Source organism: Alnus glutinosa, chromosome 10 (assembly GCF_958979055.1).
Source record: "Alnus glutinosa chromosome 10, dhAlnGlut1.1, whole genome shotgun sequence".
Classification (NCBI taxonomy): Eukaryota; Viridiplantae; Streptophyta; class Magnoliopsida; order Fagales; family Betulaceae; genus Alnus; species Alnus glutinosa.
The window spans coordinates 22,651,575-22,668,119 of NC_084895.1; the positions used below are offsets into that span (position 1 = coordinate 22,651,575).

A 16,545-nucleotide genomic window follows, 5' to 3' on the forward strand; every position below is an offset into this window, starting at 1 on the left:
GCGAGGTTTTTGGTGTTTAATGGGTTTCCTTATCTGTGTTGCATTTTCCAAACGACCTGTGTTGTTTCCTTTTATCATGATGTTTTGGGTTTTTGGCAGGGTTTTTGTTTTTTGGTTTTGAAAAATAGACAAATAGTAGAAAGACTAGAGGAAGATGTATCGTATAGATAATAAAATGAGAGCGGATAATAACTGTCTGCATCTATTATTTATATTTATTCGCGATTCACTATCTGTATATATAGATTTGTATAGCAATTTTAAGATATGCGGATGCTGTTATTAATCATATCTGCATATCATTTATATATATATATATATTTAATAAACGACGCAGTTTTGGTGTTAGATATCTCATATGCGAATAATAGTTTTCAATTTTTTTTTCCTTTGCCAACTATAAATAGATGATGCAAGAAGCTAAATAATGTATGAGATTAAAATTTCATGGCAAAATGATTAGCAAAAGTGATATGAATAATAGTGTTCAACTATAGACAATGCATTTTTATTTTATTTTATTTACTAAAAGCATAAATTACAATTTTAACACCCAAAACACACATTATCTCATATGCGAATAACATGTAATAACCACAATAATTGCATGGATGCGAATACCTAAAAGTAATAACTGCATCTGCATTTTCACCCCTTAATTATATAGCACATTCCTTGGAGTTTGGTGCTTTTGTAGTATTTTTAATGGTTAAGATCTAATTTTATTATTTATCTTTTTAATAAAAAAAAAAAAATTAGATTTGAACCGTTAAAATAACTTCTTCTTCCCATTTTTGAAATGTGAGCAGGTTTTTGCCTTTTGGTGTTGTGAGGGGCTTTTGTTGTTTCGTGGCTTTATGCCTTTCTTGTTGCTTTTTAGGGGTATATTAGATTTGGCATTTTGCTTTGGTGGTATTTTGATTTTTGGGAATGGGAAGAAGAAGATTCTATGGGGTATTATTGATATTATTGCAACAAAGGTAAATAAAAGTTAAATGGACTTTTTACACAACTTATTAATTGAATACAAAAATTAACGGTTTAAGGTTTAATAAAATAAAATTTGTATCAAATTAGGTTGATCCTATTAGACACTTGTAATAGTAAAATGAGAAATACTATATACCTCACAAAATTGATGTGACAAGGTTTAGTAAGTCACTGGATAGGCTCTTATGAAGAAAAAAAGAAAAAAAGAAAATCACTCACCAATTTTGATTTTTTATCACTTTTGCAATCATACCCTTAAATTTTAAAAAGTTTCAATTTAGAGTCACTATTTTTCAATTTTTTGTAATGTCAACTCTCCCATCTAAATTCAACATTAAATCCTAACAGAAAATGCAAAATTCTCAAAATACGCTTCCCTTCTAATTTTTATTTATTTATTTATTTTGTAACAATGTGACCCACGGCGGGTCAGACTTGATTTTTATTTTTTTTAAAAAAAAAAAAATAAATTTTAATTATTAAATCAATGTATTTTTGTAATTTTGTAACATCTTAGGACATAAGAGACATTTTACTCGTCAACCATTTGATTTAACCTCGAATTTGGATGAAATGGTAGACATTGCAAAAAATAGAAAGATTGTGACTCTAAATTTGATATTTTTTAAAGTTTGAGAGTATGATTGCAAAAGTGATGAAATATCAGAGGTGGTAAGCGAAGTTTTTCAAAAATAAAAAAAATAATAGCTACTAGACTTCGTCCCATCAACTTTAAAATATATTTGCGATGTAAAATATCCTAATTTTGAAGGAAAAATCATATTTAGCCCATAAGTTTTCATCTGATTTGGATTTAGTCCTTAGGTTTTCAATTTCAAAAATAAAGGCCTTAGGTTTTGCCTAAATTTCAATTTGATCACTCTATTACTTTACTATCAAAGTTAACAATTTTTCATTTTTTCACATGTGTTTCATTTGACATGCTAGGGTTCATGTCAGCACCGTACCCAATACAATGTCAATGTCCATGTGAGCATCAAAGTTAATGGTTTTTTTCTCTAATGTTACAAATCTAGAAGATTAGGATGATGAAAAATATGATTTTTGTTTCTAGAGTTGAGTCTTCTTCTTTTCTTTTTCTTTTTATTTTTTAAAATTTTTTTATTTTTTTTTATGAATGACTTGTCACTTAATGACATAAAATTTGTATTAGGTGATGATATGGATATTAATGTGTCAATTGAGACACACGTACATAAAATATGTCAAATTATTAATGTTGAGGAAAAAAGTGACAGAGACCTATTTAAAATTTATGCAAAATCTAAAGACCATATTCTTGAAACTAAAAATATAAAGACTAAATTTAAATAAAATAAAAACTTAAAGGCTAAATATGAATTTTTCCCTAATTTTTATTTTAAAAGGTTTACAATCGGACACGCAACAAAGCGACAAAGGCCTTGGGTGGAGTCATTCAAATTACAATTACAAAGAATCATGCATGTTCTTCAAATTCATGGGAATGATGGGGATAATAAATATTCATTGTCCCTAGTTTTTTCCCTACACAAGTTCAATGAGGTGGGAAATGATGGAGTTGTACTGCCGTGGCCCTTTTGAGGTATGGCTGTATTCCATGTCCTTTTGTTTGTTTTCTCCCAAACTTCTGCATTTCTTGTTTTAAATTATTATTATGTTTCGTGTATGTTTTCTCCTAAATTCTACCCATCATTTGGTCTTATGGCTATCCATTCTATGAACATACTTTGTTACGTACCAAACATGGGAGCAGAGAAAAGAAAGAAGAGTCCCACAAAAGTTATCTTTTTTATTTATTTAATTATGGAAAAAATGCAAAATTAGTATGTGCGGTTCACCTAATTTATAAATCGCTTTTTGCGGTATAATAAATAATTCAAAGGTCCTCAGGGTAGGTCAAAATAACAATTTAGTTATTCCAGTCAAATTCCGTCAAAACACTTAACGGATTCCGTTAGTTTGTCACATCAACACCAATAAAATGACGGCATATGTCACTCTTAATAAAAATTTATAAATATATTAAACTTAAATATTAAAAAAAAATTATTTTTTTTTAAAAAAAGAAAAGAAAAGAAAATAAAATAAAATAAAAGGGGGTGGCCCAGATGAGGCGTCGGCCACCTTTAGGGTGGCTCGCTACCACCCCCGGCTGATGGGGGTGGCCGTGCGCCATCCCCGACCCCAGAGCAGGCTGGGGTAGCTCAAAGGCCACTTCCCTTTCTTTTCTTTTTTTAAATAATAATTTTTTAAGTTTTTTAATATTTAGGTTTAATATATTAATTTTTTTATTAAGAGTGATACGTGTCATCATTCTATTGGTGCTGACATAGCACACTATCGGAATCCGTCAAGTATTCTGACGGAATTTGACTGAAATGAAAATTATTATTTTGTCATACCATAAAGATCGACCTCTGAATTATTTTTTATACCACAAAAAGTGATTTGTAAACTCGACCAACAACAGTAACTAATTTTACATTTTTCTCTTTTTTATTAGAGTTTATCAAGTAGTAAGGATAGCAAGGAATAAAGAATAGTGTGTATCCTTAGTATCAACATGTCAGTAGATCCAAGTCTATAAATTAAAGGATACCTTACACGTATCTATGTAGTAATTATCTTTAGATAGGCTTATCGTTGGGATTGTATGCATGGCTATATATGGTTGGTTGCTTGTTGAATAAAGAATCAAAGAAGTCTAGTAATTATTTTGGAATGTTTAAAATTATTCGAACTAACCTATTACGTGCTTGAGAAATTATTGTCCTCGTCTAGACTTGATCTTTACAATATATTGCACGTACGTAGTTGATAATTAATGTTGGCAACTATGCATGTTCTTTGTAGTATCCGCAGCAGGCCGGCCATCAAACCTTGTAATTAATTTTGTTGTCTGGTGCCTACAATTCGTACTAATGGATATTGATCACTTTATTGTTAATGGTTATGGGGAATTAGAATTTACCATCTTTGGAGGCAATTAAGGGAGTTAGTGAAAATGCAGAAGATTTGAAAATTAAGTATAATTATTTCATAGAAATTTCAATGGAATTTCTATCCATACATAAATGCATCTAGATGGTGATTTAGCTAATTAAGTAGTCTCTATTTCTAAGATCCATGTATGAGTGGATACTTGCAACATTTACAAATAATATTCTTGCTTTCTCGATACTGGTCTTTCATGAGAAATACTATTCTTCGATCACATTACAATCACATTATGCTGACATGACAAGCGCTAATAGCCATTGGATCAACGTAGCGTAATTGATGGACTATTACCAGCGTCGATTCTGAATTGTCGACGCCGATAATCAACTATTATAACCACATGCATTAATCAACTATTAACATCCTCTGCATTGAGTCACGTTTACAATTGACAGGCTTTTAATTTGTTAATTAATTTGTTTGGTTTTTTGGGGTTGTAAATGGATGGTTATAGGTTTGATTGGTTTTAATTGTTGGGTTTTTTTTTTTTTTTTTTTGGGGTTTATAAGCTGATTCTGCTAGACTGTGTTTGTAAAAATACTTTTTATTGTGTTCAATGAAAAATTAATTCATCCAAAAAAGAAAAAGAAATGAGGCCAAGCCTCCCTTCTCTTGCTCTTCTCTCCCAATTCTCCTCTTCTTCTTCTTGACCACCTTCCATGCCATAAACGGCAAGAATATCATCCATGAAACCTGCAAGACAATCGTTCATGGCGATCCAAACAACATCAACTACAACTTCTGCGTAACGTCTTCCGAAGCGGTTAATTTCCGAGAGCCACTGCGCCGATCTCCGTCAACTCCGTAATATCACGATCAAGTTAACTAAACGCTACGTCGATCACGAGGATGACGCACCACATTGGAGATGAAAAATTTAGACCCAGCTCTTAAAGGACGCCTGGATACCTATTATAGTGTTATTCACACGCTTATCTTGAACTTGAAGAAGCCTTGAAAGGTTACAACGCTGAGCGCTATAACGACGCTAACACTGCCATGAGTTCCGTCAGCGCTTGCACCACAACTTGTGAAGATGGATTCAAGGAAGGGAAAGGTGTGGTTTCGCCATTAACAATTAAAGAGAAATAACGAAATCTATCAGCTGTCTTGTATGGCGCTTTCGATTATGTGGATGCTAAACCCTATCCCATTCCTGGTGGGCAACGAAAATGATTATTTCAAGTATATATATATATATATATATATAAACTATTCTATTCCATGTTTTTAATTCGTTTCTTAATAAAATCTATTCATTTTCCTAACGAAATAGTCCATCCCCGTACCTAATCTATATTTTCTTCTCTTTTGTTATACTCCCAGTAGCAAACTAAAGAAGGGCATAATATGAAAGTAATTTTGTTCAATTTGCTCGTGAGAACTAGTAAAAATTAATGCATATGAGTGTTAGAGCTCATTGCTATTTAGTTGTAGTTAGGTTATAGTCTTCAATTATAAACGCGTAGATGATAATCTTCAACTGTAACTTAAATTTTTAATTTTATGATAGACTCGAACAATGAGATTGAATAAAAAATACATATGAAAATTACATTTATTTTAAATGCATGTTAGTTTAATATATTAGAGTTAAAAGAAATTTATCAAAAAAAAAAAAAAAAAAAAACTTTGTCCTCTTCCAAATATACTTTTCAAGTGCCAAACCGTAGGACAAACTTCTTCAATTATGTGATGTATGTTGTCGGTAAAGATGATATTAAAGAAATTGACAGTTTCGTGCCAAACTTCGTGCAAATCACATGTTCAATACTTTCAGTTGTAAAGTTTTTTTGGCCATCATGCATGTGTTTACACTTGGGTTTGGTAATTAAGGTATCACTTAAACCGTATAAGCCGAGCAACATATGATATGATGTTAAGTGTTCTACGTGATTTAAGTACGATTTTAATTATATGTGTACATAAGTTTTTATACACTTTTTATTTGGAAGCCGATTTTCAACGGCGAGTTATACCTAAAATTTATATCATTTGCTATTAGAGCTTAGCATTACGTCTCAGGTTTGAGTCACGGAGGTAGCAACTTATAAAATAGAGCAGTCCGCCGTGGACGCTAGATTCGAAAGTGTTGTGATATGTTATAATCTTAAGTGTTTCACATGACTTAAATATTTGTATATAAGCACTTGACTACCCTTTCCTTGAAAGCCAATTTTCAGGATGAATTATACTAGAGGTATGCTAACACATGATGTAACGTGTCAATAATATTCCATATCAAATATATGAAAATATAATTACGCCTTTATATTAATATTTAAAAAAAAAAAAAAAAAACCTTACCGGGCTATGGAGCTTAGCCGTAGGTTTCAAAGACCGTGAATCTTTGGCCATGGAGACCATCTAATCTTTTAAAATTAAGATATGATACATTGCCACCACAAGACACGATTCCTAACCATCTTACCTACGTATTAATTTTTATTTAATTTATTTAATTTTTAATTTTTAAAAAAATAAAATTAAAGCTAACTGAGAAAAAAGTTTTCACATGGATAAAATAGTCAAAAAAAATTATATCTTAAAATAAGAAAAGATCATATCTCTTTAAAATATAGCTTCAATAATTTGTAAGGCGTGGTGGCAGAAACTTGTCACAAATTTTGATTTATAATTAATTAAGGATAATTTTTATTTTCTTTTAAAAGCCTTATTTAAACGGGAATCTCCAAAAGTCTTTCTTAAACTGACTATACACAATCCCTTGTGTTTTCCGCTTCCAAACTCATTCCCAGAAAAAGCTATTAATTAACGTGAATCATGACGTGGGTTTCCATACATGGGACCCATCTTTATACGTGTCGTAACGTCTTCTTCATTTCATCACTTAGATGACGACGATATATATATATTCAAAAGAACAGAAATTTTTTACAAATTATTTCGTAAAAAATTTGTAAATTCACTTATAAAAAAGATATGTGTCATTTAAACATGTGAAAAAGTAATTTTTTTTTTTTATTAATACTATTAAAAAAGCATGTAAAAAGCAAATATTATTTAAATAATAAGTGCTTCACACATGCAAATAGATACATGTCAATTTTATATGTAAGTTGTAAGAAATTTCCTACAAACCGATTTGTAAAAAATTTCCTACAAACTCTATCCATACCCAAATCTCCCTCAAACTATTAACTAATTATTAATATTTTCTCAATTCTTAATTGTGTTAAAAAAGGACTCCCTAAAGGCTAAAACTATTAATCAATTGTTAATATTTTCTCAAATTATTAATTGTCTTAATATCTTTTTTTAACAATCAGAAAATGTCAATTTCCCTGAAGATTAATAAAAAGACAAAAATGACCTCAATTTTTTTTTTTTTTATATATATATATATATATATATAATTTTAAGAATTTTATAATTTTATAAATGATATTTTTGTTATTGAGAGACATGAGATTTGATTCCTGCACTACATTATCACAACAAGTGCACAACAACCCTTCACTTGGGATTTGCCCACGTGGCAACTTTTACTTTGACACTTTTTTTTTTGAAAAAAAAATCCTAAAGCTAACTAAGGACAACCTTGCCAAGTCAATAGTTGTGTCTTAGAATGACAAAATATCATATCTCATTGGCCAATTGAGTGATAATTTGAGAAGGAGTAGTGATATATTACATCTCCAAGACACAATTTCTGACCATCTTGTGGTAACTTTTACTTTTGTTTTTAGAAAAAAATCCTGAAGCTAGTTAAGGAATCACCTTGCCACATAGACAATGTGGTTAAAAGTTATGTCTTGAGGTGACAAAAGATCATATCTCTTTGAGGAGTATGTGTATTTTTTCAACCGTAAACACACTTCTGTTCAATTTTATCTACGTGGCAATTTTTTTTAGCTTTTAGAAAAAAAAAAAAAACAATAAAACCACTTTAAGGTAAATGCTTTGTCATTATCTTAAAAAATAAAAATAAACTACCACTTACATAAAGTTAAACAGAAGGTTATGTCTACGACTGTACAACACAATAATTTCTTTCCCACGTGTTTCGAAAGCTTTATCCAAACTGCCATCAACTACCCATCCCTCCGCAATTATAAATCATTCAAGACGAAGAAGATCCCCCATATGCATAACAGGAAAATGAGGCGTCCCTTCTCTTTCTTCTGTCTCCGCCCTATTGTCCTCCTATTCTTCTTCATGATCACCGCCTTGATCCGTGCCACAAACGGCAACAATCTCATCCACAAAACCTGCAAGACCTGCGCTCAGTCCGACCCAAACCTCAGCTACGCCTTCTGCGTAACCTCTCTCGAAGCGGTTCCGAGTAGCTGCCGCGCCGATCTCCGGCAGCTCGGCAACATCTCGATCAAGTTAACCAGACACAACGTTACGAAGACGAGGCACCGCATCACGAAGCTCTTGGAGAAGAAAAAGTTGGAGCCGTTTGTCAGAGGATGTTTGAACGACTGCTTCGAACTTTATTCTGACGTCATGCCTTCTCTTAAACAGGCCTTGAAAGCTTACAAGGCTAAGCGCTATAAAGACGCTAACATTGCCGTGGGCTCCGTCATCGACGCCTCCTCAACTTGTGAAGATGGGTTCACGGAAAAGGAAGGCGTGGTTTCGCCGTTAACAAAGACAAATAACGATACCTTTCAGCTGGCTGCCATGGCGCTTTCGATTATCAATTTACTAAGTCGTTGATTCCTATATATATATATATATATATATATATTTCCATATTCTTGTCTGTTGTTCATAGATGATCGAATGACAGATACTGTCTTCGTGTTGATTTTAATTAAGTTTATTTTGTTAGAAAAAATAAATAAATAAATTGGGTCAAACACAAATAGAATATCCTCTTCTGGGTCAGAAGGAGGATTATGATTAATTATATCTATATAATTTCCTTTGAAATGGATAATTGGTAAGGTTGTGAGATTTTTCTTTGATAATATAAAATTAAGGGATTTTTGTTATGATCTATGTTGTTTCTTTGCTATGAGCCTATGTTGTTCTTGGTGTTCTCCCTTTCCCTTAATTTGAAGGGTGGTGGGGGCTTTCTTGTGATATGGCCCTAGCTTGTGTTCTGTTAATGTCTTTTTATATTCTTCTTTTAATAAAGCTTATTCATGTTAGAAAAGAAAAATGGTATTATGTTGTGTTTTGAAGCTACTTCAAGAAAGAGTGACTTCTAATTAATCTTGTAATTATATGGAAACCCCTTTTTCTTGTCATTGCCAAGAAAAGAAAAGCAAATTCCTTTAGCAGATTTTTCTGTCAAAATTAAAGTAGGTCCCTGTTTCTTTGTCCCTAAGTTCACCTAATAAGTCTGCTAAGGAAAATATATACTTGGAGTACTAGTTACAACTACAACATTCGGATCTTATATTAAGAAGATCTATAATTCATATAGTGTGAATGATTTAGAAAGACACTCACAAAGGTTAAGTTTCATATTGCTTATTGTCTAAGTGAAACTAAATTTTATAAGTGATTTTAAAGAAGTTTTAAATCGACTATTTATTTTGAAGTGATAATACAAATATGATTAATTCGACGTTTTGCATGGTGGATGGGTTAATTTGTACTCTGAGTCCTTTTCCTTCTAGCAATTGTTCATATCACTTTTGTTGATCTCTTATTTTTTTTCTTCCTCTATAAGTAATGTAATGCATTTTAAAAAGGACATAGGGACGAACCTTAGTACACAAGAAATATACAAGAAAACGTCTTAAAAAATAAATACAAAAAAAAAATCATTACAACAGTTGATCTCTTATTATTATTATTATTATTATTATTATTATTGTATTTTCACCGGTAATTAACATGTTAATATGGTTTACATTGGCCTGTTCAGCAATTCCCTCCCCCTCCCCCTCCCCCAGTGGCGGAGCCGGGATTTTAACTTAGAGGGGTCAAGATTAAAATATAAAATTAAAAAATAAAAATTTGAAACATTAAAGAATATAACTTACGAAATTATATATTTCATACTTAATTAAAATATATAAAAAATAATTATATATATTCACAAATAATTAATTTAAAATAGCAATCTTTGTTTGAGTTGTCCACCCATTTTGTGTTCTTTGAAATTTCTCCCTTCCCCCCTCTCCCACAGGGAATAGAAAAAATAATAATTTAAAAAGCAATTGAAATATACAAGCTTACATTTTTATTATTTAAATACAAATTAAAACATAAATCAATGTAAAAATTTTTATTACATACCTAAAACTTTTCAAGAAAGAGAAATTGTCAACAAAAAATGACTAAGTTTTTTTTTTTTTTTTTTTAGGCAGTCTTTGCACTGTACACATTTTTTTTTTAAAAAAAAAAGAAAAAAAAATGAAGCTCTTGATTTGAATTGTTGTCGACAAGTGTGTTTGGGAATAGAGAAGAATAGAGATTCTTTCTCCATTCTTCTCTACTTTTTTGAAAAATAAATTATATTTTATTCAACTTTTTCAAATTTTATCTCACAAAGTCAAACTTCGAAATTCGTGCAGTGAATTAGAATTCAATTCTAATTTCTAAAAATTCAATTCCCAAACGCTTTGAATCGAGGCATATTATTGAAATTGTTTCAAATTTTGCAAATCTGAAATTTTTTCAACTTAAATAAATAATAATAATAAAAAATTGAAATCACAAGTTTGTAAGAGCATTACTAGCAGTTTCCCTACAAGGGATCTATTCCCTAAATTTTAGGAAAAATTTTAAGAAAGTCAAAAAAACCATCCCACAGCAGCTTCCCTACAATTATCTGTTTCCTAGGAAGTGAATAGTGTTTCCCAATGCACTGGGAAGCACTGTTCACCTCATATTCAATTGTTTATTCTGAAAATATAATCCCTCTCTTACTTTATCTCTTTCTTTTCTTACTTTTAATTAAAGTAAAAGTAACAAAAAAAATATTTTAATAATATAGGAAAAAATGAAGGGAAACTGTTGTGGGGTGTTTTTTGATAGAGAAGTAAAAAGTAATTTTAATCCCTACATTTAAGAAAAATTAAGGAAAATAAAAAGGAAGCCGCTAGGAATGCTCTAAGAATCGAATCTCAACACAACATTTTATATTGAAAATTTGAAACTTGTTGCGTCATATGGCATTAAAAGTTAAAACCTTTGTTTCTTTTTCCTACTAGCGTTAACCTTATACTAAACGCACGTTTTGACTTGGACAGCTCATGTTTTTTTAACTTGAAGACACGACACGCAACAGGAAATAAAGATGACCGTTTTGGACCTTTTGGTCAACTCAGCTTTTTTTAGTAAAACGGTGTGTTGTGTCGACGTACTAAAGTTGAAGCATCTAAACACAGCGTTTTGGTTTTCTTCTTCGTTAAGACGTCGCATGTTAACCTAAAAATCTCTGAAACTTCAGATTTGAAATCAAAGACTGAATTGAATCCCGATCCTCTACTCCTCCTAGTCTTGGAAAGTTTTTTTTCCGGTGTATGTTGATGCCCTTGATGAGTGTCTGAGGGGGGGCAACCATAATATCCGGAAATTTTTTACCGGGGGTAAGGGAAATTTTTGGGAGTTGAGAGGGGGCATGTGCCCCCTCTCGACCCCCCCTCCCTCCGCCCCTGCCCTCCCCCTCCTCAGTCACTTTTTGTCAAGACATGACCGTGCCATTAATCTCCAACATTCGAAGCACGTGTTGGAGAAACATTTCATGTTAGCAAAAATTTCTATTTTACCTCTGCTTTTTCACAACTTGGAAGACTGCACTTTTCATGGTAAAGGTAAAATGAGAAGAAAAATAAAAAATATTAGGTGAGCAAAAAGTCTACGTCTGCCAAAAGCCTTGGGGAGGGGACACAGTCAGGTGGGCGTCAGGAAAAAAAAAAAAAAATAGGGGAAGAGAGAGGGAGGGAAGGGAATTAAGGCCATTATTGCATCCAAAAGTCTGACATTATTATAAATGGTGTCATAGATGTGATGTTCGACCTTTTGATGTTTCACTTCATGACGAAGGCACAGAACTTCTCTTAAAACCTAGGTCGACAAAGGTGATTGTGGATAAGTCTTCTATGCAGTCTATTTATCTCCCTCCACCAGTAAAATAAAAATGTTTGAGATAGATGCATGGCTTGTATCAAATGAAATCAATATTTACATGGAATTCCCGCTACAAATTTTTTCAATAAGATTAGTTTATTGATTCAAATTCAGTGCAACGAGACTACCCATTACTCTGTGCAATAGATAATCTAATATGAGAGAGCATTCGGGTAACTCAAACATGTAGAGCCCAAACTATCCGAACACCTATATGAACAAGGAGTAAAACTCAAGAAATGGCATTGGGGGAGCTTAAACATATAGAGCCTATCCGAACACCTATATGAACAAGGTGTAAAACTCAAGAAATGGCATTGGGGTAGCTCAAACATATAGAGCTCAGACTATCCGAACACCTATATAAACTACAACGTCTTAAACTCAAAAAATGTTGCCGTAAAAGAATGCCCACACCCAAGAACAAGCTTGGCCATTCTGTGACTTGAAGAGCTTAAGCCATTAGGTGACCCAGGTACCTGACAATCCGAAAATCACTCATTTAGACTTGATTTGTCCACTGGCCTCGCATAACAAGACTCTCCATCGCCCCACTAGCCTTCGTAATGGCTTGGAGAGACAAGAGACACCAAGACCCCTCCGAAAAACCTTAGAAGATTCTAGAAGGTTATATATACATGTATATGAAGCCCAAGGTACGTACGCACGTTCTACTACGTCATTCTATACATTCTATTAATAATACTCTCTTTACTGGAAAGAGCCATTCCTTTCACCTCTTATTTTTATAGTTTTAACCCCCTCAATTAATTTTTTTTAATTTGACTCTTTAAATTCTAAATCTTAAATCTTAACTCCGCTCCGGCCTATGAGGTTGGCAGGCTTCTGACGTCTTCTACCTCTTTTACAGACAAAACCTGAAAGATGGCTTGAGGCAATTTTTGATTTCGTACATCAACATAAGATAAAACTCCAAAGCCTTCTCACATAAAACTGTCCATTACAATTATTGGGCATGATCCCATCCTAAATTACTGACCATTTGGGGCCACAGAATTGAAAGTGCCTACATGTGTCCGAATCACACTTAATATGATTGATTGATTGATTGATTTGGCTTTGTTCTTTGTTCAAATCCAAGGACTAAGGATATTGAAATGGCCGGCTCAACCTTAACGGCGGTTCTAAGCAGTACAAGTCCTTCATCTTCATCAATGCCATATATTTCAGGACAAAATAATGGCAGATGACGTAAGGACTTAATTATTCTTGCTTCGTTTTTTTAGGAGACAAAATTATATATAAACAGTAGTGTGCATGGCATGATGTGGTTACACAATAGCCATTTCCATGATGATTATGGGTTATGGCCATGTACAAGCAGAGAACAAACAATTTGTGTTAACACAAATAGCACACTATCTTTATATATATATATATATATATATTGAATTACCTTGCTCTGTCAAAAATAAATAAATCAATCAATTAATTAATAAATAAATTGACAATTTTTTTTTTACAAATACAACTAAACCTCTAAAAAGTAATATGTGTCATTTAAGCATGTAAGAAATACATATTTTTTCTTAAAAGATACATGTAACTTTTTTAAAGACCGGATTGTAGAAGTTTTTACAACCCAATTTCTTTGTTTTCTCAATAAATATGTACTCTTTTATTTTATTTTATTTTATGAATTAGATCAATTTTTATAAACCAACTACTATACATCTTTACACTTTTGCACTAAACAAGCTAGAAGAACTCATCTATAACAAATGTCAACATTTCCTTTAGACTTTCTAAGTTTACCCATCAGAATATTAGGGTCAATAAAATATGTACTTTCATAGCTTAACCAACGTATTTTTGGTGATTTTTACTGTCACACAAGAAAGTGAATACTTGAACACCTAAGAATGTATGTAGCACTCATCCAATGTGATTGTTATGTAGCTAACGAGAGAAAATATAATATAAAAAATATTAAAGCGGAATAATAAAATAGAGTCGAGAAAGCCAAGACCATCTCCTCTTTTCCTGCAGTTTCAGCCAACGGATTTGAAAAACTATTATGCTGGATTGCTCAATACATAGCCCTCCTACTAATTGGGATGAGATTGCTCATGGTGCTACTGTTTATTATTTGTGGTTGCAGAGAAACTCCTTGATGCATGGTAAAACTCCATTGATCGAAGAGAATATAGTATCTAGAATCAGATGGGAAGTAAAAACTAGGATCTTTGCTAAGTTTACTATGAGATTCTCCTTATAATGTCTGGGTTGTTATATTTCAGTTGAGAACTATTGGGTTTTTTTCTTCTTCTTCTGTTTGGTTGTAGTGATTTTGCAACCTAGTTGTTTTAGTTGGAACACCTATATCCAGTTTCACCGGAGAGTTTGTACTGATGTGTTTGGTTTATAAAGATTTTAATTTATCCAAAAAGAAAAAAAAAAAATAGAGACGAGTTTTTACGTGGTTCGGTCTATATATGAAATACGTCTACAAGATAAAGTCCAACGGGCTACATTATACTCTTATTTTTCTTGATGAATTCACAATACGTGAGGCTCCTATTTATAGGAGAATTGGGGAGAGTTTGGGTAGATAAGTATGGTACCATCAAATCAACCAGATTTGATTACCTTCCAATCTGATTTATAGGAGATAACAATAACTACAATAAATCTCTTAAATCGCATCCCCTAATATACTCTATCAGCTAATAGACTTATAAATGGACAAAACGAAAATCCACACACTAACACAGACCATGACAAAATTGGGAGAAAAGTCTAATCGGGTATCTAAATAATAGACTGCCAATTAATGTGCTGCACAGATTAGATTAAGATGGGATAATGAAAGAATGCCATAAAAACAATTGGGAGGAAGTCTTAATCGCTTAGATTAAGATGGGATAACGAATGAAATGAAACCACATCATCGGGGATGCTTTGAATGATGGGTTTGATTCTTGTTTGGATGTCGCCTCCCTAAGTTCTAACTTCCCGTGTAGGTTAGTCTAGAGACACAATCAAGATTTATTCATGAAAAAGAAAGGTGTTATAGTTTCTTTATATTATTCTTTTTAATAGTTTTTTTTTTTTTTTTCAACCCTTATTATTTATTGAAGAATAGAGATAATAATTCGATATCTTAGATGCCAATATGCTTTATTTATATGCAGTGGTGTACCGTATACCTTTGAGAGTTGGCCTTCCCTGGTTATTAACCCGGCCCACCTTCAATACGACCTTGTGCTCGGCCTATTGGCAACAAAACATACATGCCAGCCTGACGTCATCTATGTTAGGCCGACCAAGCTTAAACGAATCTAAGCTGTCCGAACTTAACTCGATTAGGTTAGCCAGATCGAATTTATCATGAGTAAGCAGGTGCAGGAAGCATCAGGAGAAACTACGTCCACAATATCTTGGCCTTTATCACTTGAATTGTTGGCATTTCATTACAACCAAAAAATAACAGAAGCATGAGCTAAGAGAGTGGAGGCCACAAAATTTGATTTTGTTAGCCCCAAACCTCTCCTTCAATTGACTATACACGGAAAACGCCTTACAAAAAGAAAGGGGCTGGATCATTTAGATGTACGCTCATTCTTTTTGCCAAACACTCATATTTTCTCTGCTCACTTTCCTTCTCAAAGACTTTCGCTGATTTAAGCATCAGAGCTCTGTTGGACCATCGGCGGGTCACTTTTACCCTTCTTTCGATGCTCTTCATATAGTATAGTTTTTTCTGACTTTTTTGTGATGATCAAGAATTTTTTTCCCCTTTTTAATGTTTTCAAATTTTCCTACTGATATATTTACCTTGGTAATAGGTCATTTGTTCTTCCGTTAGAAATCTTGTCTTAGTGTTACAAGTCTTACCAAAAGGGGAAAAATTACTACTGTACAGAAGACATCTTACTCTTTGATCCAATAAATTTTGGAAGTCAAACAAATATGTAATGAAATTGGTGCTATTTGGAGTTACTTCAAAAGGAAGAGGCACTCGGGATTGATGCTTTGTTAGCCTCTTGGGCTTGAATGCTACACATAACTAAAACTATCTAGAATGTATTAAGATTTATACCCAAAACAAGAAATAATCTTGATTATGATAGACTTAAAATTCAGACCTTCCATCCTAGTACAAATAAACAGGTTGAATGACAATATGCTTTATAAATCTTTATAGTCAAGCTGTAATGGATGCGACCAGTACTTGGTATAAATCATAATACTGAAATATCCAATATTTTTGTTAACTTAGATTAGGAATTTGACTAACAGATGGTAAACGAAAAGCGGGTTCAGGGAGTGATGTAATTATAGTTTACCACAATAATCCTTTATAAACTTTTTGTATCACAGAGAGTGATTTATAATTTCGGCTAACCCTAAAGACCAAAGGTACAATTATCCCATAATGAAACATGTAAACACATCAAATGTGCTGAGATATGCACTTGAACCAATGACATGAAAAAGGGCAAAGAAGAAAAGAAAGAAAGAAAGAAGACT

General features: G+C 32.4%; 1 protein-coding gene and 1 pseudogene across 1 annotated transcript; both read left to right on the plus strand.

The window, feature by feature from the left end:
* The first annotated feature begins 4,433 nt into the window (after positions 1–4,433).
* Positions 4,434–6,024, plus strand: LOC133879211 (putative invertase inhibitor; annotated as a pseudogene).
* Positions 6,025–8,072: 2,048 nt separating this feature from the next.
* On the plus strand, positions 8,073–8,964 carry LOC133880253 (putative invertase inhibitor). The gene has a single exon (XM_062319171.1). It carries the CDS (start codon positions 8,101–8,103, stop codon positions 8,677–8,679), a length of 579 nt encoding a protein of 192 aa, XP_062175155.1. The 5' UTR covers positions 8,073–8,100; the 3' UTR covers positions 8,680–8,964.
* The last annotated feature ends 7,581 nt before the right edge of the window (positions 8,965–16,545 follow it).